Source organism: Mizuhopecten yessoensis, unplaced genomic scaffold (assembly GCF_002113885.1).
Source record: "Mizuhopecten yessoensis strain PY_sf001 unplaced genomic scaffold, ASM211388v2 scaffold10573, whole genome shotgun sequence".
NCBI lineage: Eukaryota > Metazoa > Mollusca > Bivalvia > Pectinida > Pectinidae > Mizuhopecten > Mizuhopecten yessoensis.
Genome location: NW_018408614.1, coordinates 270,754 through 295,315, shown reverse-complemented (window position 1 = coordinate 295,315; position 24,562 = coordinate 270,754). Strand labels below are relative to the sequence as shown.

The 24,562-nt window shown below is 36.0% G+C and overlaps 1 protein-coding gene across 1 annotated transcript in view; it reads left to right on the top strand.

Moving 5' to 3' along the window:
* The window catches only part of LOC110461135 (U4/U6.U5 tri-snRNP-associated protein 2-like), a 28,639-nt gene extending 13,382 nt beyond the window's left edge, over positions 1–15,257 (top strand). The window contains exons 8-14 of the mRNA XM_021514462.1: positions 479–624; positions 1,500–1,545; positions 3,084–3,307; positions 4,730–4,791; positions 6,219–6,360; positions 10,031–10,117; positions 14,646–15,257. Of these exons, the coding sequence (XP_021370137.1) occupies positions 479–624; positions 1,500–1,545; positions 3,084–3,307; positions 4,730–4,791; positions 6,219–6,360; positions 10,031–10,117; positions 14,646–14,744 (806 nt within the window). The 3' untranslated portion in view covers positions 14,745–15,257. The remainder of the gene's footprint in view (positions 1–478; positions 625–1,499; positions 1,546–3,083; positions 3,308–4,729; positions 4,792–6,218; positions 6,361–10,030; positions 10,118–14,645) is intronic.
* The last annotated feature ends 9,305 nt before the right edge of the window (positions 15,258–24,562 follow it).

Genomic DNA, 24,562 nt, shown 5'->3' with positions numbered 1-24,562 from the left:
TACCTTGAAACAACTTAAAAACCAAGATTCCTATGTTAAGGTATGCTAGACTTGACTCTGTCCTAATGTCACATATGTGAGGTGGATTACAGGTGTGTGATTCAGGCTCTTTAGGCCTCTTTTGTAACAAGTAATTGACCACAAACTCCAGTATCAAAAATTGTTGGTCAAACTCTCCAGAGGAACATGCCTTTAACAGACCCTAAATACATTAGAAATATCTATATTAAAAACAATTACAGCAGAAGATAACTGTCTTGAACAGGCCCTAAATAAACCCCAAACTATACCAATAAATACTGGTAAAAATATCCAGCGAAAAAGCCCTCTATACCCCCTCGAAGTGTCACTAAAGGGTTGATCACAGAAGCAGGTAGAATGTTGATTTAGAAACCTTAGGGTCCTGAGCCTGAATTGCAGTCTTGTCTTCTGTATTTGTCCTAGCACAAACACCATTAACTGTTTATTTACATCATAGGTGACTCGCTCGACTTTATGTCCTGGTTCCTAAATGCCCTACATGTGTCCCTGAACGGTACGAGGAAGCTCAACAGTAGCATTGTCAACAAGACCTTCCGAGGAAAGATGAGGGTGTATACGCGCAAAATGCTGCCTGTGGAATTGGTATGTGGATGTTAACAATTGATTTTAGATTTACTTAATTGGTACAATATTTAGTGGACTCCAAATGTTCTGATGACTTATCTACTGATTCTGATCTTGGTTAAGGTAGCAGTATACAGTAGAAGGGTTGTGGCCATGGGTGATATTTTTGTTAAATGGCTAACCCCTGTATAATGATATGTAAAAAAATTATAAGCTTCACATTTGTAAAAAAAATAGATTTTTTTGGTTCGAAAGGGTACCTACACATGAAAAGCTAGCTTTACAGGAGGTAAAATTTTGACAACAGCACACGACGCAAAATTGCAAAAAAATCAAGTTTTACAACTTTACTGGGACCCAGATAATTCTGCAACCAGGTAGGTAATCTTTAATTTCAGACAGAACTTGGGAAAAAAGCTACTAGTTGCGGGGGTCAAATTTTGGGTCAAAAATAGCAATTTTTGGCATTTTTTTGGGAATTTTTGAGGGGGTAGCCATGGTTTTTAGACAAGTGACATACATAGAAAAAAGAGGTTTATACACTTCTCAGTACTTTATATGTATTGTAAATGTAATGCAGTTTATAAATATATATATATACATGTATACATGTGTTGTGTAGGGTAAATCCGCTGTGTTTACATTTCCTCGACATGTGCCTTGCAGATCAGAGTCAGCCATTTCTACTGTACACTGCTACCTAAAAGGACATTTGTAATAGACATTTCAAATATTGAGTGGTCTTCACTTAGGCTTCATATGATGTGAAGTAGCTCACCATTTCCAATCTTAGCATTATCCAAAGATTATGAATTATCCAAAGATTGTTTTTTATCATGCTGAACTATGGACAAGCTTTCCAGGTATCCTGTATCTACCTTTCTTATTAACAGAAAGAGGAAGAAAAAGAAAAGTTGCTCCAGACAGAAGAGTATACAGGTAACTACATATTAATTCCAACTTTGTCAATAATTGGGGGAAAAAAATTGTATTGGTCAAAAGTTAACAAAATCTAACATTTATAGCAAGTTGCCAAAGGTCAGACTCCTTCAGTAAAGCATGACTGTTATTACAAGGTGCATGTCACATCAATCTTCCTTGGGTTCTCCTTTTGTTTGTAGATATGAAAAACATTTTGATTGCAAGGCGGCCATTTTGTATTTCAGGAGTGGATATATCTATTGCTTTTTATCAAAAAGTAACCTTAAAATCTTAGTCAGCTTTTGTATACAGGGTCCCATTGAATCCAAGTTGTGCAACTTTAAAGGGAGTCATTTTGTGTTTTACACTTGCTGTATACATATTACTGAGAGCCATATTGTATTTTACACTTGCTGTATACAATATGCTGAGAGCCATATTGTATTTAACACTTTGGAGAGGGCGTTTCTAAGTTGAGATAACTTGTGCCTAATCCTTTTGGTTGAATGACAAATAAAAAGAAATTAAATCAAATTTAACACTTGCTTTATACAAAATGCTGAGAGCCATATTGTATTTAACACTTGCTGTATACATAATGCTGAGAGCCATATTGTATTTAACACTTGCTGTAAACATAATGCTGAGAGCCATATTTTATTTTACCCTTGCTGTATACAAAATGCTGAGAGCCATATTGTATTTAACACTCGCTGTATACATAATGCTGAGAGCCATATTGTATTTAACACTTGCTGTAAACATAATGCTGAGAGCCATATTTTATTTTACCCTTGCTGTATACAAAATGCTGAGAGCCATATTGTATTTAACACTCGCTGTATACATAATGCTGAGAGCCATATTGTATTTTTCACTTGCTGTATACATAATGCTGAGAGCCATATCGTATTTTACACTTGCTGTATACATATTGCTGAGCGCCATATTGTATTTTACACTTGCTGTATACATAATCCTTAGAGCCATATTGTATTTTACACTTGCTGTATGCATAATCCTTAGAGCCATATTGTATTTTACACTTGCTGTATACATAATCCTTAAAGCCATTTTGTATTTTACACTTGCTGTATACATAATGCTAAGAGCCATACTGTATTTAACACTTGCTGTATACATATTGCTGAGAGCCGTATTGTATTTAACACTTGCTGTATACATATTGCTGAGAGCCATATTGATATTGTATTTTACACTTGCTGTATACATAATCCTTAAAGCCATTTTGTATTTTACACTTGCTGTATACATAATGCTAAGAGCCATACTGTATTTAACACTTGCTGTATACATATTGCTGAGAGCCGTATTGTATTTAACACTTGCTGTATACATATTGCTGAGAGCCGTATTGTATTTAACACTTGCTGTATACATATTCCTGAGAGCCATATTGTATTTTACACTTGCTGCATACATATTCCTGAGAGCCATATTGTATTTTACACTTGCTGTATACTAAATTCTGTGCACAGTCTTTACCTTATATTTACTGTCTATATGTACCCTTGTTTTACTGTGGCTATATGTAGAGACCTATGAGGAGATCCCCTGGCTGTACTTGACCTGTGACCTTCCACCCCCACCCCTGTACCCTGATGAGCTGCGAGAGAACATCATCCCACAGGTTCCATTCTCCATCATCCTTGCCAAGTTTAACGGGATATCTGAGAAGGAGTACAAGACCCATAAGGACTCGAACATGAAGAGGTTTGAACTGACACGTCTCCCTCCCTACATCATCTGTTACATTAAGGTAGGTCTTGTTTTACTGAACTGGTTTTGTTAATATGTTTAAACACAAATAGTATAAATGTCAGGCATAAATTCAGTGGATCTCCACACTGCTGCAGCTGTAAAATCCTTGGCCAGATTAAAAATGTATAGTTGATTAGACCACAAAGTCTCGTTACTTTTGATTATTCAATTGTGTTCCATGCTGTATTCAAGGTCTAATAGGGGTAAAATCTTTTTAAAACACTACAAGAACTTATTTTTAAGAATAGAAAGGCCTAAAGTCATGCTTGTACAGACGTTAACTTGAGAACGATTGATCATCCAAAGTTGGAAGAACTCTATTGATTTTTGGCTTGTTCTGCCAGAGGTCAAGGTCACTGTTGCTGAAGATCCATGATTAATCAATAGCAAATCCTGCACATGACTACCTTTCCATTTGATCTGTTGTAGATCTTCTTCATTTTTAGATATTAAACAGTATCCATAAACTAAGAACAGAAATTGTTGACCCCCACGTTTTGTAAACCTTACCCCTGGAAAATGCAAGAAAATGTGGTTGAATTTTGTCCTGAAATGTCCTATTGACCATAGTGGCCATTAGCTTGCTGGAATGGAGTGCTAATCACTTTTTGATAATTGTGACTCCTATGTGAAGTAACAAGCTTTAAATTTGTTAAAACACTGAAGCAATTTCTTCTTCGAACCAAAAGACTTTGAGGAATGCTTTTTGTCCTGTAGCTTGCTGGTATAGAGTGCTACTAATTTTGTGAGAGAAATGACTTTCACCCATATTCAAGGTCAAGGGAGTCAAAGTTGCATTAAGACTCAACAACTTTTCTCTGGAGAACCAAAGGTCCTTAAGTCATGGTACTTTGCCAGTGGCTTGCTGTCATACATTTTTTGATATTTTAGAAAAGGAATGACCTTATTTTTGTAAGATACAGGGCTCAATTTATTTGTTTATATATATATTCCATCTTTTTAAGACTCAAAAGGCCTAAAGCTTTGGTGTTTGGCCAGTAGCTTGCTGAATATATTCAAGGACACAAATGTCAGATTCGTTAATAACACTGTAATTGTTTATCTTCAGAACCAAAGCTCCTAATGCCATATTCAACCATTAGCTGCTGAAATGTACCACACATGAGATTTTGGAAAGAACCTATTTTGGCCACTGCATGACCAGTAATTTAGGTCACAGGGGTTAAACTTAATTAAGGTCACAGGGGTTAAACTTAATTAAGGTCACAGGGGTTTAACTTAATTAAGGTCACAGGGGTTAAACTTAATTAAATACTTGAATGACTTCTTAAGAACTAACCTGTCTAGAGTGATTTATTAAGCCTGTAAATTGCTAATTGTAGTGCAAGGAATTTACTGAATCCTGTGTCTTCTGACTCTTGTTATAAAATAAATTGATCATGTATTTATAATCTTACAGAGATTCACAAAAAATTACTTCATTCAAGAAAAGAACAGAACAATTGTCAACTTTCCAATTAAGTAAGTATATTGATGTTTTTAACTTTTTATGGTAAACTGCGAATAATTTTGGATTACCCGATAGTTGCGACACATACAACTTACAATACTGATTTATGGTACCAGTGTTTCTTCTTTATATCGATATGGTTAACAAAACTGACCATGGTTAGAAATGTGAGCGAGTGAAGAGATAAGTGAACGCCTAGCCAAATGTGGACAGTGACAATGTTACGCTCGTCCATGTAGCATATCTATTTCAACAGGATTCTTGTTCATTTGGATGTCCATTTCTATAATGTAGATAATTCATCCAAATCCAACAAAGCAAAATCTTGGTTAGACTTTGTGTTTTGCCCCACTTCTCTAATATAGCATAATAGCTGTCCTTATATAAGGTCATTTTGACCAGATACATATACATATTAAACGTGTCACAAAGTTTGCCCAAGAAAGTCAATATAAAGTAAAACTTCGATATTATAGATTACCAAACGGATAATCTTTTTGAATACATATTCAATAGCATTACAATATATCTAAGACATTGGCTTTGAGGGAATCGCTGTCATCACAGTCCCTCTCTATATACACACAATGTACCTATATAATCCCTCTCTATATACACACAATGTACCTATATAATCCCTCTCTATATACACACTATGTACCTATATAATCCCTCTCTATATACACACTATGTACCTATATAATCCCTCTCTATATACACACTATGTACCTATATAATCCCTCTCTATATACACACTATGTACCTATATAATCCCTCTCTATATACACACTATGTACCTATATAATCCCTCTCTATATACACACTATGTACCTATATAATCCCTCTCTATATACACACTATGTACCTATATAATCCCTCTCTATATACACACTATGTACCTATATAATCCCTCTCTATATACACACTATGTACCTATATAATCCCTCTCTATATACACACTATGTACCTATATAATCCCTCTCTATATACACACTATGTACCTATATAATCCCTCTCTATATACACACTATGTACCTATATAATCCCTCTCTATATACACACTATGTACCTATATAATCCCTCTCTATATACACACTATGTACCTATATAATCCCTCTCTATATACACACTATGTACCTATATAATCCCTCTCTATATACATACTATGTACCTATACAATCCCTCTCTATATACACACTATGTACCTATATAATCCCTCTATATATACATACTATGTACCTATATAATCCCTCTCTATATACACACTATGTACCTATATAATCCCTTTATATATACATACTATGTACCATGGACTTTGTAATTTGCTAATAGAACATTTAATTACCCTGGAATGCAGAAAATGCAAACGATTGTTGATTTTTATCTCAGGAACATAGATTTGAAGATTTGCTAATCCATATTTCACTCTGTTTCTCAGAAATATAGACTTTGGTGATCTTTTGGCTCCGGAGATCAGAGCCCAACACAAGAACACGACATATGACCTTATGGCTAACATCGTCCATGATGGGGAACCCAAGAAAGGGAAGGGCACATACAGAGTTCATGTCATACATAAGGTGAGTCATTGTTTACATATCATACATAACATGGGTCAGTGTTTACATGTCATACATAACATGGGTCAGTGTTTACATGTCATACATAACATGGGTCAGTGTTTACATGTCATACATAACATGGGTCAGTGTTTACATGTCATACATAACATGGGTCAGTGTTTACATGTCATACATAACATGGGTCAGTGTTTACATGTCATACATAACATGGGTCAGTGTTTACATGTCATACATAACATGGGTCAGTGTTTACATGTCATACATAACATGGGTCAGTGTTTACATGTCATACATAACATGGGTCAGTGTTTACATGTCATACATAACATGGGTCAGTGTTTACATGTCATACATAACATGGGTCAGTGTTTACATGTCATACATAACATGGGTCAGTGTTTACATGTCATACATAACATGGGTCAGTGTTTACATGTCATACATAACATGGGTCAGTGTTTACATGTCATACATAACATGGGTCAGTGTTTACATGTCATACATAACATGGGTCAGTGTTTACATGTCATACATAACATGGGTCAGTGTTTACATGTCATACATAACATGGGTCAGTGTTTACATGTCATACATAACATGGGTCAGTGTTTACATGTCATACATAACATGGGTCAGTGTTTACATGTCATACATAACATGGGTCAGTGTTTACATGTCATACATAACATGGGTCAGTGTTTACATGTCATACATAACATGGGTCAGTGTTTACATGTCATACATAACATGGGTCAGTGTTTACATGTCATACATAACATGGGTCAGTGTTTACATGTCATACATAACATGGGTCAGTGTTTACATGTCATACATAACATGGGTCAGTGTTTACATGTCATACATAACATGGGTCAGTGTTTACATGTCATACATAACATGGGTCAGTGTTTACATGTCATACATAACATGGGTCAGTGTTTACATGTCATACATAACATGGGTCAGTGTTTACATGTCATACATAACATGGGTCAGTGTTTACATGTCATACATAACATGGGTCAGTGTTTACATGTCATACATAACATGGGTCAGTGTTTACATGTCATACATAACATGGGTCAGTGTTTACATGTCATACATAACATGGGTCAGTGTTTACATGTCATACATAACATGGGTCAGTGTTTACATGTCATACATAACATGGGTCAGTGTTTACATGTCATACATAACATGGGTCAGTGTTTACATGTCATACATAACATGGGTCAGTGTTTACATGTCATACATAACATGGGTCAGTGTTTACATGTCATACATAACATGGGTCAGTGTTTACATGTCATACATAACATGGGTCAGTGTTTACATGTCATACATAACATGGGTCAGTGTTTACATGTCATACATAACATGGGTCAGTGTTTACATGTCATACATAACATGGGTCAGTGTTTACATGTCATACATAACATGGGTCAGTGTTTACATGTCATACATAACATGGGTCAGTGTTTACATGTCATACATAACATGGGTCAGTGTTTACATGTCATACATAACATGGGTCAGTGTTTACATGTCATACATAACATGGGTCAGTGATTTACATGTCATACATAACATGGGTCAGTGTTTACATGTCATACTAGAATATACCCTTTCAAGAACCTTTTTGTTTGCCTATGATACACAAATTGACAGGAAAAAGAACGATAAAGATAGAGAAGCACTACAACATGATTTGGATAATCTACAAGCCTGGTCTAAAACATGGCTTTTAAAACTTCACCGTCAAAAATGTAAACTACTTACAATAAAAGGAAAGGCGACAAGAACTTATTTCATGGCTGGAGTGGGAGAAAAGATAATTAAACTTTAGAAAATTTCATCGGAAAAGGATATAGGGGTAATGATGGATGAAGATCTCAGTTTTTCATCACATATACAACAAACCGTTAACAAGACAAACAGTACAAACAATACTTGGGCTTATCTGTAGATCCTTCATACATTTAGATGAAATAACATTTAAACAGCCTTTCAAGGTACTGGTCAGGCCTCACTTGGAATATGCAGCAAGAGTGTAGATTCCAGACAAAACAGAAGACATAAAACCAATAGAAAAAGTGCAGTGTAGAGCAACAGAACTGATACCTGGGCAAAAAGGACCTAACATACAGCGATCATATAAAAAGATTAGGATTTCCATCCCTCACACATACCATAGACTAAGAGGAGATACAATCAATGTGAACAAGATTATGAACAATTTCTTTGATGAAAAAGTAACGTCTGGAATTTTTAACCATGAAATGTCATGAAGAACAAAAGGGCACATTTCTTCCAAACAACATCTCAATCATCATTATAATCATAATTAAGTTATTGTTCGATTACAATCAAATTGGGAAAATACATGTATTTTCGCACTGCAAACTCAGTCGCAACATCCGTTTTCTGATTTGACAAAAATTGGCTGAGCACTGTATATTGGGTTCTGATTGGTCGAAATTCAGTTACTGTTCCATTTCGCTAAAAATAAGTATGAAAGTGTATTTTAGCATTGCAAACTCAACTGCGGCATCCAGTTTGTGATTTGACAACATGGTTGCCGTAAATTGGCTTCTGATTGGTCAAAACTCAGATATTGTTCGATTTCGCTCAAATTTTGTATGGAGGTGTATTTTGTCACTGCAAAATCACCCACATTATCCATTTTCTGATTTGACATAATGGTCACCTATACTGACTTCTGATTGGTCGAAATTTGGTTATTGTTAGATTGTTAGAACTCAACTGCGGCATTCGTTTTCTGATCTGACAAGACAGTCTTCATATACTGGCTTGTGCATGATTGGTCGAAATTCACATATATTTTGATTTTGCTCAAATTTTGTACATGACTTCCGTTCACCTATTTACATTTGTTTTTCTGAATGCGCAGTTAGTTTTGGGGGACATCTGTAATGGCCAGCTCCCATTACAATTAGCACTTGTGCCTTTTATGCCTTCATGTTGATGTATTGGCAAATTTGTTTATTAAATATAAAATTCCGAACTTCGGCTCAAACTTACAATGCTTGACACGTTGAATCATATGCTCAAAGCAGGGACAGGAGAGACATATAATTACGTGTAATTCTTGTTCAAATCCAACTGTGAACAGAAATATCTGATTAAAGGTGTATATCATGATACTTATAATTCCTGCTTGCGATGTATTGTGTAAATTCAAAATGACAAGAATGCGTTATGTGTGAACTCAGACTCATAACTGACACCGTGTTGTCGGTCGACAGCGTAGTTCTGTATATGTTAACTTCTCACTGAAAGGTCCAGATATTACGCTATTTCGGTCTTAGCTATCTTTATTACCGGCTTTTCCAAAAGATAAAGCTGGCCACACTTGAAGTTGGCTTCAGGTAGTGTCATTATCAACTATGTAGACTTACGTTAGGAGATATGTATTTTCAGTATCGACTCGATTTTCAGGATGTCATTTGACTAAATAGCCCCTTTAAGGTGACCATTCCTGTTACTCTGTTGTAAACATTTGAGGGTGACTATATAGCTATCCTCCTAATACTCTGTTGTAATCTAAGGTGCCAATATTCACATACTGATATAATAAATATGCTAGATATTATTTAAAAATGTTGTCCCGATTCTGTGTTCTTATTGGACTTGTTGTTTTGTTTAGGGCTTAGGTAAATGGTATGAGATGCAGGACCTCCACGTGACAGACATCTTGCCCCAGATGATTCCCCTCTCTGAAAGCTACATACAGGTGAGTAGAAAAAATCAGATACTGTTTGACCTTGAAAGCACACTTAAATATTAAAAAATAAAGATGATTGAGGTGCTCTTAGCGATCACGTAGAATCTCAGGTAGAAATCAGATACTGTTTGACCTTGAAAGCACACTTAAATATTAAAAAATAAAGATGATTGAGGTGCTCTTAGCGATCACGTAGAATCTCAGGTAGAAACTAGATACTGTTTGACCTTGAAAGCACGCTTAAATATTAAGAAATAAAGATGATTGAGGTGCTCTTAGAGATCACGTAGAATCTCAGGTAGAAATCAGATACTGTTTGACCTTGAAAGCACACTTAAATATTAAAAAATAAAGATGATTGAGGTGCTTTTAGCGATCACGTAGAATCTCAGGTAGAAATGGTTTATGAACAAAACATGAATCTTTTTCAAACATAAAAGAACAAATTTTGCTTGATACCATAATATTTGGCTAGCACTATGCTTGTTTAAAGGGTTATAAAATTTGTTAAAAAGAATTTGACATCTTTGAGTAACATTTTTAAGCTTGCAGCATGCTTAAATGGCCTTTATCAGCTTTGAAATGTTTAAATATGTTTAGGCATTACTTAAAAAATACATCAGGTTTTTTTTAGTAAATATAGTCTTTAGTGTTTGCTTGCTATCAAGTTCAATTTTAAATGTTGACCTTGACCTGCTTTCAATTGCATGAATAAAACAAGTAAAAATGTTACAACAAAAATTCTTTAGATGTAGAGGTCAATATAATGATATTAAGCATGATTATATAAATTTGACCTTTACCTTCTTTGAAGGTCGTATATATGAGATGATTACCAGCTGAGCAATACAGGTCCATTGGGTCTCTTTAAATAGATAAAATAATTAATGGGAACTCAATGCTGATAATGGAAGTACCCTGTAGATATGCTTCTTTAGATTATCATTTGAGCTTTTGTACAAAAACGTATTTTTGAATATTTTCCAAATAGATTGGTAATGGCTTTTGTTGATAAAGGAATGAATGAGGTAAGGGATGATATATCAGAAACACTACTGGTGTAATACAGTGTCGGTGTGTAGGAGATCTGTTTGAACACATGACAGAAGCCATAAAAACATGGTTGATAGAAGAGTTTACATTGTAAAGGTGATAGATCAAACTAACACATTTCTGTGAAGAGTCTCTTAACGCATAGGTAAACCTGTAAGGTAAATGTTGGGTGTGTATAAATATTGCTTGTCACAGCTAGTAAATGTATAGGGGACCTTTGGTCTATCAGCATTGATCAAACTAATGGTACTCAACATGATGTTAACACCACTAAACATGTACAGAATTTATTTTTAATATTGATTTTGATGCTTTATTTTTAACCTGAGCTGGGAGAAGGGATAAAAATCAATTGATCGGGTTGACATTTACCTGATGCTACAGAGGTAGTATATTTGACATTTACCTGATGCTACAGAGGTAATGATTGGGTTGACATTTACCTGATGCTACAGAGGTAGTGTATTTGACATTTACCTGATGCTACAGAGGTAATGATTGGGTTGACATTTACCTGATGCTACAGAGGTAGTGTATTTGACATTTACCTGATGCTACAGAGGTAATGATTGGGTTGACATTTACCTGATGCTACAGAGGTAGTGTATTTGACATTTACCTGATGCTACAGAGGTAATGATTGGGTTGACATTTACCTGATGCTACAGAGGTAGTGTATTTGACATTTACCTGATGCTACAGAGGTAATGATTGGGTTGACATTTACCTGATGCTACAGAGGTAGTGTATTTGACATTTACCTGATGCTACAGAGGTAATGATTAGGTTGGCATTTACCTGATGCTACAGAGGTAGTGTATTTGACATTTACCTGATGCTACAGAGGTAATGATTGGGTTGACATTTACCTGATGCTACAGAGGTAGTGTATTTGACATTTACCTGATGCTACAGAGGTAATGATTGGGTTGACATTTACCTGATGCTACAGAGGTAGTGTATTTGACATTTACCTGATGCTACAGAGGTAATGATTGGGTTGACATTTACCTGATGCTACAGAGGTAGTGTATTTGACATTTACCTGATGCTACAGAGGTAATGATTGGGTTGACATTTACCTGATGCTACAGAGGTAGTGTATTTGACATTTACCTGATGCTACAGAGGTAATGATTGGGTTGACATTTACCTGATGCTACAGAGGTAGTGTATTTGACATTTACCTGATGCTACAGAGGTAATGATTGGGTTGACATTTACCTGATGCTACAGAGGTAGTGTATTTGACATTTACCTGATGCTACAGAGGTAATGATTGGGTTGACATTTACCTGATGCTACAGAGGTAGTGTATTTGACATTTACCTGATGCTACAGAGGTAATGATTGGGTTGACATTTACCTGATGCTACAGAGGTAGTGTATTTGACATTTACCTGATGCTACAGAGGTAATGATTAGGTTGGCATTTACCTGATGCTACAGAGGTAGTGTATTTGACATTTACCTGATGCTACAGAGGTAATGATTGGGTTGACATTTACCTGATGCTACAGAGGTAGTGTATTTGACATTTACCTGATGCTACAGAGGTAATGATTGGGTTGACATTTACCTGATGCTACAGAGGTAGTGTATTTGACATTTACCTGATGCTACAGAGGTAATGATTGGGTTGACATTTACCTGATGCTACAGAGGTAGTGTATTTGACATTTACCTGATGCTACAGAGGTAATGATTGGGTTGACATTTACCTGATGCTACAGAGGTAGTGTATTTGACATTTACCTGATGCTACAGAGGTAATGATTGGGTTGACATTTACCTGATGCTACAGAGGTAGTGTATTTGACATTTACCTGATGCTACAGAGGTAATGATTGGGTTGACATTTACCTGATGCTACAGAGGTAGTGTATTTGACATTTACCTGATGCTACAGAGGTAATGATTGGGTTGACATTTACCTGATGCTACAGAGGTAGTGTATTTGACATTTACCTGATGCTACAGAGGTAATGATTGGGTTGACATTTACCTGATGCTACAGAGGTAGTGTATTTGACATTTACCTGATGCTACAGAGGTAATGATTGGGTTGACATTTACCTGATGCTACAGAGGTAGTGTATTTGACATTTACCTGATGCTACAGAGGTAATGATTGGGTTGACATTTACCTGATGCTACAGAGGTAGTGTATTTGACATTTACCTGATGCTACAGAGGTAATGATTGGGTTGACATTTACCTGATGCTACAGAGGTAGTGTATTTGACATTTACCTGATGCTACAGAGGTAATGATTGGGTTGACATTTACCTGATGCTACAGAGGTAGTGTATTTGACATTTACCTGATGCTACAGAGGTAATGATTGGGTTGACATTTACCTGATGCTACAGAGGTAGTGTATTTGACATTTACCTGATGCTACAGAGGTAATGATTGGGTTGACATTTACCTGATGCTACAGAGGTAGTGTATTTGACATTTACCTGATGCTACAGAGGTAATGATTGGGTTGACATTTACCTGATGCTACAGAGGTAGTGTATTTGACATTTACCTGATGCTACAGAGGTAATGATTGGGTTGACATTTACCTGATGCTACAGAGGTAGTGTATTTGACATTTACCTGATGCTACAGAGGTAATGATTGGGTTGACATTTACCTGATGCTACAGAGGTAGTGTATTTGACATTTACCTGATACTACAGAGGTAGTGTATTTGACATTTACCTGATACTACAGAGGTAGTGTATTTGACATTTACCTGATACTACAGAGGTAAAGATCAGATTGACATTTACCTGATACTACAGAGGTAGTATATTTGACATTTATCTGATACTACAGAGGAAGTGTATTTGACATTTACCTGCTACTACAGAGGTAGTGTATTTGTCATTGACCTGATGCTACAGAGGTAGTTTATTTGACATTTACCTGATACTCCAGAGGTAGTGTATTTGACATTTACCTCATACTACAGAGGTAGTGTATTTGCCATTTACCTGATACTACAGAGGCAGTGTATTTGACATTTACCTGATGCTACAGAGGTAGTGTGTTTGTATTTGCACCTACAACAAAATACTTAGGAAATTGAAGCTTTACCTTTAAAAGTGATGTAGTCACAGTGCAGAGTAATGGACTATCACTTTTGATTCACGTTGTATACAGTGGCATCATGTAACCTCTAACCCTGGTGTAGGTCACTTACTCTGTTACGACATCTGGCCCATAGTCCCCTGTCTATCAACAGTTGACAGTTTCCATTTGTTTAGTCAATTCTAGGTCACAGGGATCAAATTTTTGAAATCTTTAAGCCAGTTCTCAAGAACAATAAAGCGTTTGGTCAGTTGGTATTTGGCCAGCACTAAATAACCTAAACACTGACTTAATCAGAGCATTGTGAGTTTTTCTGTATGCACAAATACAGGCAAAGTTAGAATAGAAGTAAAGTTTATCTTCTTCTGTTGGATTTATACTTAATATGTATATATTTCAGATATTTGAGTTGAGGAAAGACATCCCCAATCCAACATTTGGTATGGCCGCTGAAGACCAGCCACCTCGGCCAGAGTTCATTGCTTCTATGGAAACATAAATGTTGGACTTAATATCAAGATTTACCAGTTCCATCATGTGGTAAATGACTTACCAATCACATTGTGTGTTACAGAGAGTTTTGGTAAATGTCTTACCAATCACATCGTGTGTTACAGAGAGTTTTGGTAAATGACTTACCAATCACATCGTGTGTTCCAGAGAGTTTTGGTAAATTGCAAGAAAATAGCATGTATTGATGTTTCCTGAACTGTGAAGTTACAATGAGTCTGAAGATTATGTGAAAGGAAAAACTGTTGGAGATCATTATGCAAAATACTAACACAGTTATCCTGAAGAATACTTAAGTAAGACAAAAACCTGCCAAGAAATACGTAACTCCTTCATTGATGAAGTTTTGTAGTTTAAATCCTTTATTTCTGTGCGTGGCTTTAGATACACATACATTGTACACAGATACCTGTGTCAGTTAGTGTTTCCTGGGAATAACATTACTTTAAATCATTGTACACAGATTCCTGTGTCAGTTAGTGTTTCCTTGGAATAACATTACTATAAATCATCGTACACAGATACCAGTGTCAATTAGTGCTTCCTGGGAATAACATTACTTTAAAGCATTGTACACAGATACCAGTGTCAATTAGTGCTTCCTGGGAATAACATTACTTTAAATCATTGTACACAGATACCTGGGTCAGTTAGTGTTTCCTGGGAATATCATTACTATAAATCATTGTACACGGATACCTGTGTCAGTTAGTGGTTCCTTGGAATAACATTGCTATAAATCATTGTTCACAGATACCTGTGTCAGTAAGTGTTTCCTGGGAATAACATTGCTATAAATCATTGTTCACAGATACCTGTGTCAGTAAGTGTTTCCTGGGAATAACACTACTATAAATCATTGTACACAGATACCAGTGTCAATTAGTGCTTCCTGGGAATAACATTACTTTAAATCATTGTACACAGATACCTGTGTCAGTAAGTGTTTCCTGGGAATAACATTCCAATAAATCATTGTACACAGATACCAGTGTCAATTAGTGTTTCCTGGGAATAACATAACTATAAATCATTGTACACATATACCTGTGTCAGTTAGTGGTTCCTTGGAATAACATTGCTATAAATCATTGTACACAGATACCTGTGTCAGTTAGTGTTTCCTTGGAATAACATTGCTATAAATCATTGTACACAGATACCTGTGTCAGTTAGTGTTTCCTGGGAATAACATTACTATAAATCATTGTACACAGATACCAGTGTCAATTAGTGTTTCCTGGGAATAACATTACTATAAATCATTGTACACAGATACCAGTGTCAGTTAGTGTTTCCTGGGAATAACATTACTATAAATCAGTGAATAGTTATAGGAAAGAATGTAAGTTGTGTTCAATGTAAACATGTCCGGGATTTTTGTTGCCTTGTAGAATGCTAAAAAGTGTTTTACTGGAAGTAAAAGAAATATTTCTAAAACAACAGTCTGCGTTTGTAGATGTGGATGAAAGAAAGTCTTCCTAGATCTAAACCATTAAACCCCTCCATCTCAACAAAGTTATGGGGGTCAATCTGTTGTCTGTCTATCCATGGGTACAAGCTTGTCCGGACAACTCCTAAACTTAGAAACCAATTTCAACAGAACTTTATGGGCATAATACATACATCATGTTGTTATACACCAGATATTTATATTTCAGTTTGATTTTTTCCCCCCAAAGTTAAGAGTCCTTTTTTTACTAAGTCATTTCAAACCCTGTTCAGACAAATTTCGAAATTTATTTGACAAATTTAACATTAACTTTTTGGAAGTGAAATATAAGGAATATATCAGCATCAAATGGCCAACTTTTTTATATATTTGATTCAAGATAGCCACCTCTGTGAGACATTAAAAACTTCAATGGTTGAAGGGGGGTGGGGCATTAAAAACTTCAATGGTTGAAGGGGGAGGGTTAGTTTGCTATGGCTCACAGTTTAAGTTATACAAGTTAATAATTTTGAACAGTACAAGTAAACATGGCTCGTAAAAAAATCATAAGGGTATTTATAAAAAAAAAATATGACAGATGAAATCCAGTCTGACTTTACATATTTTAGATCAATGAATTTTGCAAATGAAATGTGATGTTTTCTTATGGCAATGTTTTCATTTGATTTGGATTTTTTTTAATGTTTTTTTGTTTGTTTTTTTAAACTTTATTTAATGAGCTAATGGACTGGTTTGGGCCTTTTTTAGCCCCCAAATTCATCAAAATTAAAAATCTGCTATAGAACTTTCAAACGAATGTTTCTTTAATTTTGAATACTTCCCCAGTACTATTATGTAAATATTTATTTGTGTTTTCAATTTTGGCTGCTAAGGTAACCAGGTCATATTTGCATAAATTATTGAAACTTGATTATTTAGTCAATTTTGACAGGTTTTCACCTAGTTTTTCTCTTAGCTACCATAGAGCGCACTCTTGAACAAACTTTATATTTCTCCTAAAGATGTATTACAGGTGCCTACACATTATCCTTTGATATTAAGTTTGTTCAAGCATGCGCTCTATAGTTTCTAGGAGAAAAACTATGCAAAATATCCCAATATTCACTGAATATTCAAATTTTTCTAATTTATGCAAATTTGAACTTGTTTCCATGGCAACAATAATTAGAAATATAAATAAATATTTTCATAATAGTATTTAGGAAGTATTCGAAATTAAAGAAACAGTCATTTCAAAGTTCACTGAAAGGTTTTGAATTTTGATGCATTTGGGGGCCAAAACAGGCCCAAACCATACATAGTCCTTTTGATACTAAATTATTATATTTGCAGAATAAAAGGTGTATACCGGTACATCTTTGTTAATCATTTGGGTTAAAAATCTTTGTTATATTGACTTTATATTACTGGTAACTTCTTTCTTTATACAAACTGAATTATTTAAAATTTCTTTTATGATTTTTCATCTGTACTGTCATTTCACTGATGAAGTGGTTTGAAATCTTAATTAGCAGATGTTTTAAAGTAGAATACATGTATGTGGTATGGCATGGGTGAATCACTGCTAAACGCTATTGAAAGGGTTTTAATTTTACAGACAGATGAATTAAATAAATGTTTTGTAAATTTCAATAATGTTGTTGGTAATTGATTTGTTTGACAAACACACAGCTAATACTGTTTAGTATTAGAGAATATATAATTTTTTTTATTACATAATATATAATGTATTAGAGGTCTTGAATCTTGATCAGTTTCATTGGTGATATTAGGGATATAAAAGGTACAGATACACACTGTGAGCATGAAGAAATGAATACATCCATGCTACTATGATCGGTTTCAGCATATTAACCTCCTCAGGGACTTAGTCCCTGGGTCATATCTTTGGGACAGGTTATTCCCATTTCTTAAACTAGAAATATTTTGCTGGACATTAAGAGATACATCCATGCTACAAGGTTTGGCCTCAATAGTCTGGCTTCGACCCTAGGAACTCAATTGCAGGTTTAAAACACTAACAGCCCAATTGCTAGGTATGAAGGGACAAATACATCCATGCTACAAGGATTGGCCTCGATAGTCTGGCCTCGCCCCTAGGAACTCAGTCGCAGATTTAAAACACTGTAACAGCTGAGATCCCTACAAACTCACTATGTGTGCAATCAATTGCTGGGTATGAAGGGACAAATACATCCACCCCCCAAGGATTGGCCTCGATGGTCTGGCCTCGCCCCTAGTAACTCAGTCGCAGGTTTAAAACACTAACAGCCCAATTGCTAGGTATGAAGGTACAAATACATCCATGCTACAAGTATTGGCCTCGATAGTCTGGCTTCGCCCCTAGGAACTCAGGCGCAGGTTTAAAACACTAACAACCCAATTGCTAGGTATGAAGGTACAAATACATCCATGCTACCAGGATTGGCCTCGATAGTCTGGCATCGCCCCTAGGAACTCAGTCGCAGATTTAAAACACTGTAACAGCCGAGATCCCTACCAACTCACTATGTGTGCAATCAATTGCTGGGTATGAAGGGACAAATACATCCATGCTACAAGGATTGGCCTCGCCCCTAGGAACTCAGTCGCAGGTTTAAAACACTAACTGCCGAGATCCCTACAAACTATGTGTGCAATTAACTTCTGGAAATTAAGGGACAAATACATCCATGCTACAAGGATTGGCCTCGATAGTCTGGCCTCTGGATATGAAGGGACAAATACACTGGTGCTTCTATGATTGCTCTTTGGGTCCCTCTGACCCCTTGGGACTTGGTCCTTATTTTACATTTAAAGGAATAATCTAATTCGGTTTAAAGGATCCCTGGACCAAGGAACCAGTATATACGTAGGGGTCCTGTCCAATAGGGAGTATATACAGACAGTTTATAAAGACCTCTCAGCATGTTCTAGTTCTACATCTATATATAACATACAGGGATACTGGGTTATCAAAATTCCATATTTTTGAATTAGCTTGTAAAATGTTCATATATGACAATTAGGTTACTGCTTAAAATAACTGTTTCTATCTGATATAAAATAACTATTTCTATCTGATATAAAATAACTGTTTCTGTCCGATATACATTTTTTACTATTTCATTATAGGATTGTACAGTTGTCCCTGATACAGGATTGAATCTTCTGATCAATACAAAAAGACAATAAAACTTCTCTTATTCTTTAGGTTGTCCACTTTCTGGACACATGATTTATTTTCTGGTGTTGTAGACCTAGGACATTATAATGTATTATTTGAGGTTTGTATTTAAAGATCTAGTGCATAATTGAGTATTTATATGGCATTGAAATTACACAACTAGGATGTGATTGATGTTTTTCTTGAGTCAGTCCTCAGCATAGCTTTATTGCATATTTTTATTTTGTTTGAAGTGCTTATTATTTCTCTCAGTCGGTGAGTCAGCCATCTTGAAAATGAAATGATGAATGGTGAAGTTTTATAGGAGAACAATAGGTTACCTGGCTGGTGACATTGGTCCATACTGGTATCATCGCTCATGTCGACAACGTTCATTATAATCAATATATAGGATTACCTGGCTGGTGACATTGGTCCATACTGGTATCATCGCTCATGTCGACAACGTTCATTATAATCAATATATAGGATTACCATCACAAAGGAACTCGAGCTAGAAAGTCCAGACATGAAATTACCTTAGAATTTTACTTATTGAAAAAAGCTCTACCACAATTTAATGAATTGGGTACTTACTGCGATGTTTGTTTGATATATGTACAAGTACTTAGTGACGCCGATGACAATGAAATGCTGTTACTGCCTTTGTCATCAACTGTCGTTTGACAACACAAGACCGCAGTGTTCTGAATAGTCTGCTGAATTCAATAGACCTTTCTTTGGAAGCCTTTAACAAACTTTTCTTACATTCCTTCACAGTTGTGGAGATTTCATGACGCAACAGCTTTTGTTTTTGATGATGTGGAGAAAATTAACAAAAAAAAACATTTATTGCTGGGATGACTTCTGATACTCCAGGCAATGAGAGGAAATGATCTAAATATAACAGATTGTTTTGATAATTTCTCACAGAGATGGATCTCAAAATCACATAATATGGAAGTTTTAGAGCTTCAGACCATTTAATAAAGGTCTGTTAGTATGAAAACTTGAGATATTTTTCAACATACTGGTATGCTCTACCAAAGCATGTAAACCTTTCTCAAGAAGTATTAGACAATTCTTTCTCAAATTTCACATGAGTATCTCCATGGTCCTTAGACATGGAACGTTTTATTTTTTGTTTTGATTGGAAAAACAAGATTGCCAATAGGCAGCATTCTTGGATTTTGAAAGTTCAAGTTTGTTATGGCTATTTCTAGTACTTAACACTTTTTTCTAGCCCACCATCATCACATGGTGGGCTACTCAAGTCACCCTGTGTCTGTCGTCCGTCTGACCGCCCGTAAATAATTCTTGTTAGCGCTATTTCTCAGAAAGTATAGAAGGGATCTTTCTGAAATTTCATGTGAAGGTTCCCCATGGTCACTAGTTATGCATATCAAATTTGGGACTGATCACAAAACCAAGATGGCTGACAGGCAAGCATCTTGAATTTGAGAGTTAAAGTTTGTTAGCGCTATTTCTCGGGAAGTACTGGAGGGATCTTTCCCAAATTTCACATGAAGGTTCCCTATGGTCCCTTGTTGTGTATAACATATTTTGGAGAGGCAGCCATCTTGAATTTGAGAGTTAAAGTTTGTTAGCACTAATTTTCAGAAAGTTCTAGAGAAGTCTTCCTCAAAATTCACTTGAAGGTTCCCTCTGGTACTTAGTTACGCATATCAAATTTAAGAACTGAAGAGAAAACCAAGATGGTCTACAGGTGGCCATCTTAAATTTAAGAGTTAAAGTTTGATAGCACTGTTTCTCAGAAAGTACTGTAGGAATCTTTCTCAAATTTGATATGTTGGTTTCCCTTGGTCCTTAGTGATGCATGTTTACTTTTGAGACTAATTTTAAGACAGAAAAAGTTGACGGACAGGCAACCTGATCAAACAGATAAGAGAAAAGAAGAGAAAAGATCAATCTGACAGAACTAATGAAGATGGTACGATGGTGCATGTTTTATTTTGAGACTTACTGGAAAAACAGACGGTCACTAGTTAGCCATCTTGGATTTTAACTGTTCAAATTTGTTATCTTTTTTTTAGCTCACCTGGCCTGAAGGACACCTATTCAAGATCAAAGATATCAAATATGTTTAAAACATTTAAACAAATTCCTCTGAATAACCAAAATGCCCAGGAAGATGATATATGGGCCAGAAGCATGGTTGGATGAAGGGCTACCAAGTTTGTTCAAATGAATGGCCTTGACCTTTATTCAATTTCACAGGGAACAAATATTTTCACAATATTGAAACCACTTCTTCTGAATAACCATAAGGCACAGGATAATGATATTTGGCCAGTATTATGCTGAGGTAAAGGGCTTCTAAGTTTGTTCAAATGAATGACCTTGACCTATATTCAAGGTCACAGAGGTCAAATATGTTTGAAACCTTGAAACTACTTCTTTTGAATAACCAAAAGGTGCAGGATGATGATATTTGGCTAGTAGTATGCTTGGATGAAGGGCTATCAAGCTTGTTCATTTGAATGACCTTGACTCACTTTCAAGGTCACATTTGTTCAAATATGTATAAACCTTTAAATAACCTAATCTCAATAAAGAAAAGGTCAAGGGAAGTGATATTTGACAAGTTGCATCCTGAGATGAAGGGTTGTAAAGTTTGTACATTGTAATGACCTTGCTTGACTTTCAAGGGGTCAAATGTATTAACATCTTTTAACAAGTGCTGTTGAATGATTTATAGTCATAACTACTGATATTTTGCCTATTACTTTACCTAAGATCACTTTTAAGGTTACAAGTGTGAAATTAATATCAGGTGAGCGATGCAGGCCCATTGGGCCTCTTGTTTCAAAGAGTACTAGACATATATTTTTCAAGTTTTAATTGAGGTTCCCACTGGTCTATATAGGACATTTTTTGAGACTGATATGTAGAAGTAGATGGCCACTAGGCAGCCATCTTGGATTTTGCCAGTTCAAAATTATCGTCAGTTTTTCTAAAGAGGTACCAAACTGTCTTTCCTTAAACTTCATATGAAGGTTCCCCTTTGTCCTTAGTTGTTCGTGTTTCAGTTTTAGACTGATCCTGAAAACAGGTTGATGTCAGGCAACCTAGTGTCAAGGTCACTGGAGTCAAATGTGTTCTAAACAATGCAGCTACAAACAATCGGGAAGTTTAGCCTTGTGTTTGATGTTTTCCTCCTGACAGTTTAAAAGATATTATCTTGACACCATGAAAGAAGCTTGAACTACATTTAAATTACAAGTCGAAGAATTATTATGCTAAGCTTACATGTAAAGTTCAGCCGGGTGATTCATGTCCTCTGGGCCTCTTGGTTTGGGCAGTTTGCGATGGAACAGTATACAGTAACGATGTATACACTGGAAGAAAATATAGGTGGAGTCTGCTGGAGATGTTTCAGTATGTTATCACACAACCTTAACATTATACATACATTGTGGTAGGGAAACATGTTTCTTTGTTTTGCTGATATTAACCATGTTCCATGAGGGCAATAGATATTGTACCGAAATAAAACAATAACAACAGGAAAGATGGCCAGGTTCACGCAAACATGTCATAATGGCTCTGGCCGCAGACCTGTCATGATGGCTCTGGCCGAAAACCTGTCATGATGGCTCTGGCCGCAAACCTGCCATGATGGCTCTGGCCGCAGACCTGCCATGATGGCTCTGGCCGCAAACCTGTCATGATGGCTCTGGCCGCAGACCTGGCTCTTGCCGCAGACCTGTCATGATGGCTCTGGCCGCAGACCTGTCATGATGGCTCTGGCCGCAAACCTGTCATGATGGCTCTGGCCGCAGACCTGCCATGATGGCTCTGGCCGATTGTTCTAGAGAGGCTCAATATAAGGGAAATATGAGCAGGAAAATTGAGCGTGTGAGAGTGTCACAATGTTTTATTTCCTCGTCATGCGATCAGTGATATGTTATCACAGCTATACACAAATAGCATTATTAATTTTCTATCACGCAACCATATATAGGGTCGTATTGTGAAAATCTGTTCTCAATCAGCTTAACTTTATGTGATAGTGCTATTTAATAATATTATAATTGTTTTGTGTTGAAAAAAATCATGATCTAAGAAAAGTTACGAATCAACAAATGGCCCAACTAGAGCCGGTTCTGATCACCCGTTATTCAGTACATATAACCAAGTGCACACACTGGTTATACATCATGTTTGTGTGTGCTATTTAAATCCCCATACCAGTTTATACCTATGTACTTGTGTGGAGATCCTCGGAGGTTTTAAGTGGACATTTTTCCCAAACTCTGACCCCAGTTAATGAGGTAACAGTTCATCTGACATTCCTGTTACAAGTCAATCATGCATTTAAATGATCACAGTTGATTGAGGTAATGATTGGAATAGTGGAAATCAATCATCAAAATACTTAATTTTCAATTTAAATATTATCATTCAGGTTTTCTTTGACTTTTGTTCAAATGTATTGGATAATTATTTGGCTTTGGTTTAGTGATTATTATTGAACTATTTGAAGAAAAAAAAATAGGTATTAAAAACAATGAACAGGTTTATCTGGGTATGACACCTATAGAAATAATCACGTATGGGTACAAGTTATACGAATACTCTGACACCTATAGAAATAATCATGTACGGGTACAAGTTATACGAGTACTCTGACCACCATAGAGGTCGTCATGTACAAGTTATACGAGTACTCTGACACCAATAGAGGTTATCTTGTACAAGTTATACGAGTACTCTGACCACCATAGAGGTCGTCTTGTACAAGTTATACGAGTACTCTGACCACCATAAAGGTCATCTTGTACAAGTAAGTTGTACGAGTAATCTGACACCAATAGAGGTCGTATTGTACAAGTTATACGAGTACTCTGACACCCATAGAGGCTATCTTGTACAAGTTATACGAGTACTCAGACCCCATAGAGGTGATCTTTTACAAGTTATTACTCAGACCCCATAGAGGTGATCTTTTACAAGTTATTACTCAGACCCCATAGAGGCTATCTTGTACAAGTTATACGAGTACTCTGACACCCATAGAGGTTATCTTGTACAAGTTATTACTCAGACCCCATAGAGGTGATCTTTTACAAGTTATACGAGTACTCAGACCCCATAGAGGTGATCTTTTACAAGTTATACGAGTACTCAGACCCCATAGAGGCTATCTTGTACAAGTTATACGAGTACTCAGACCCCATAGAGGTGA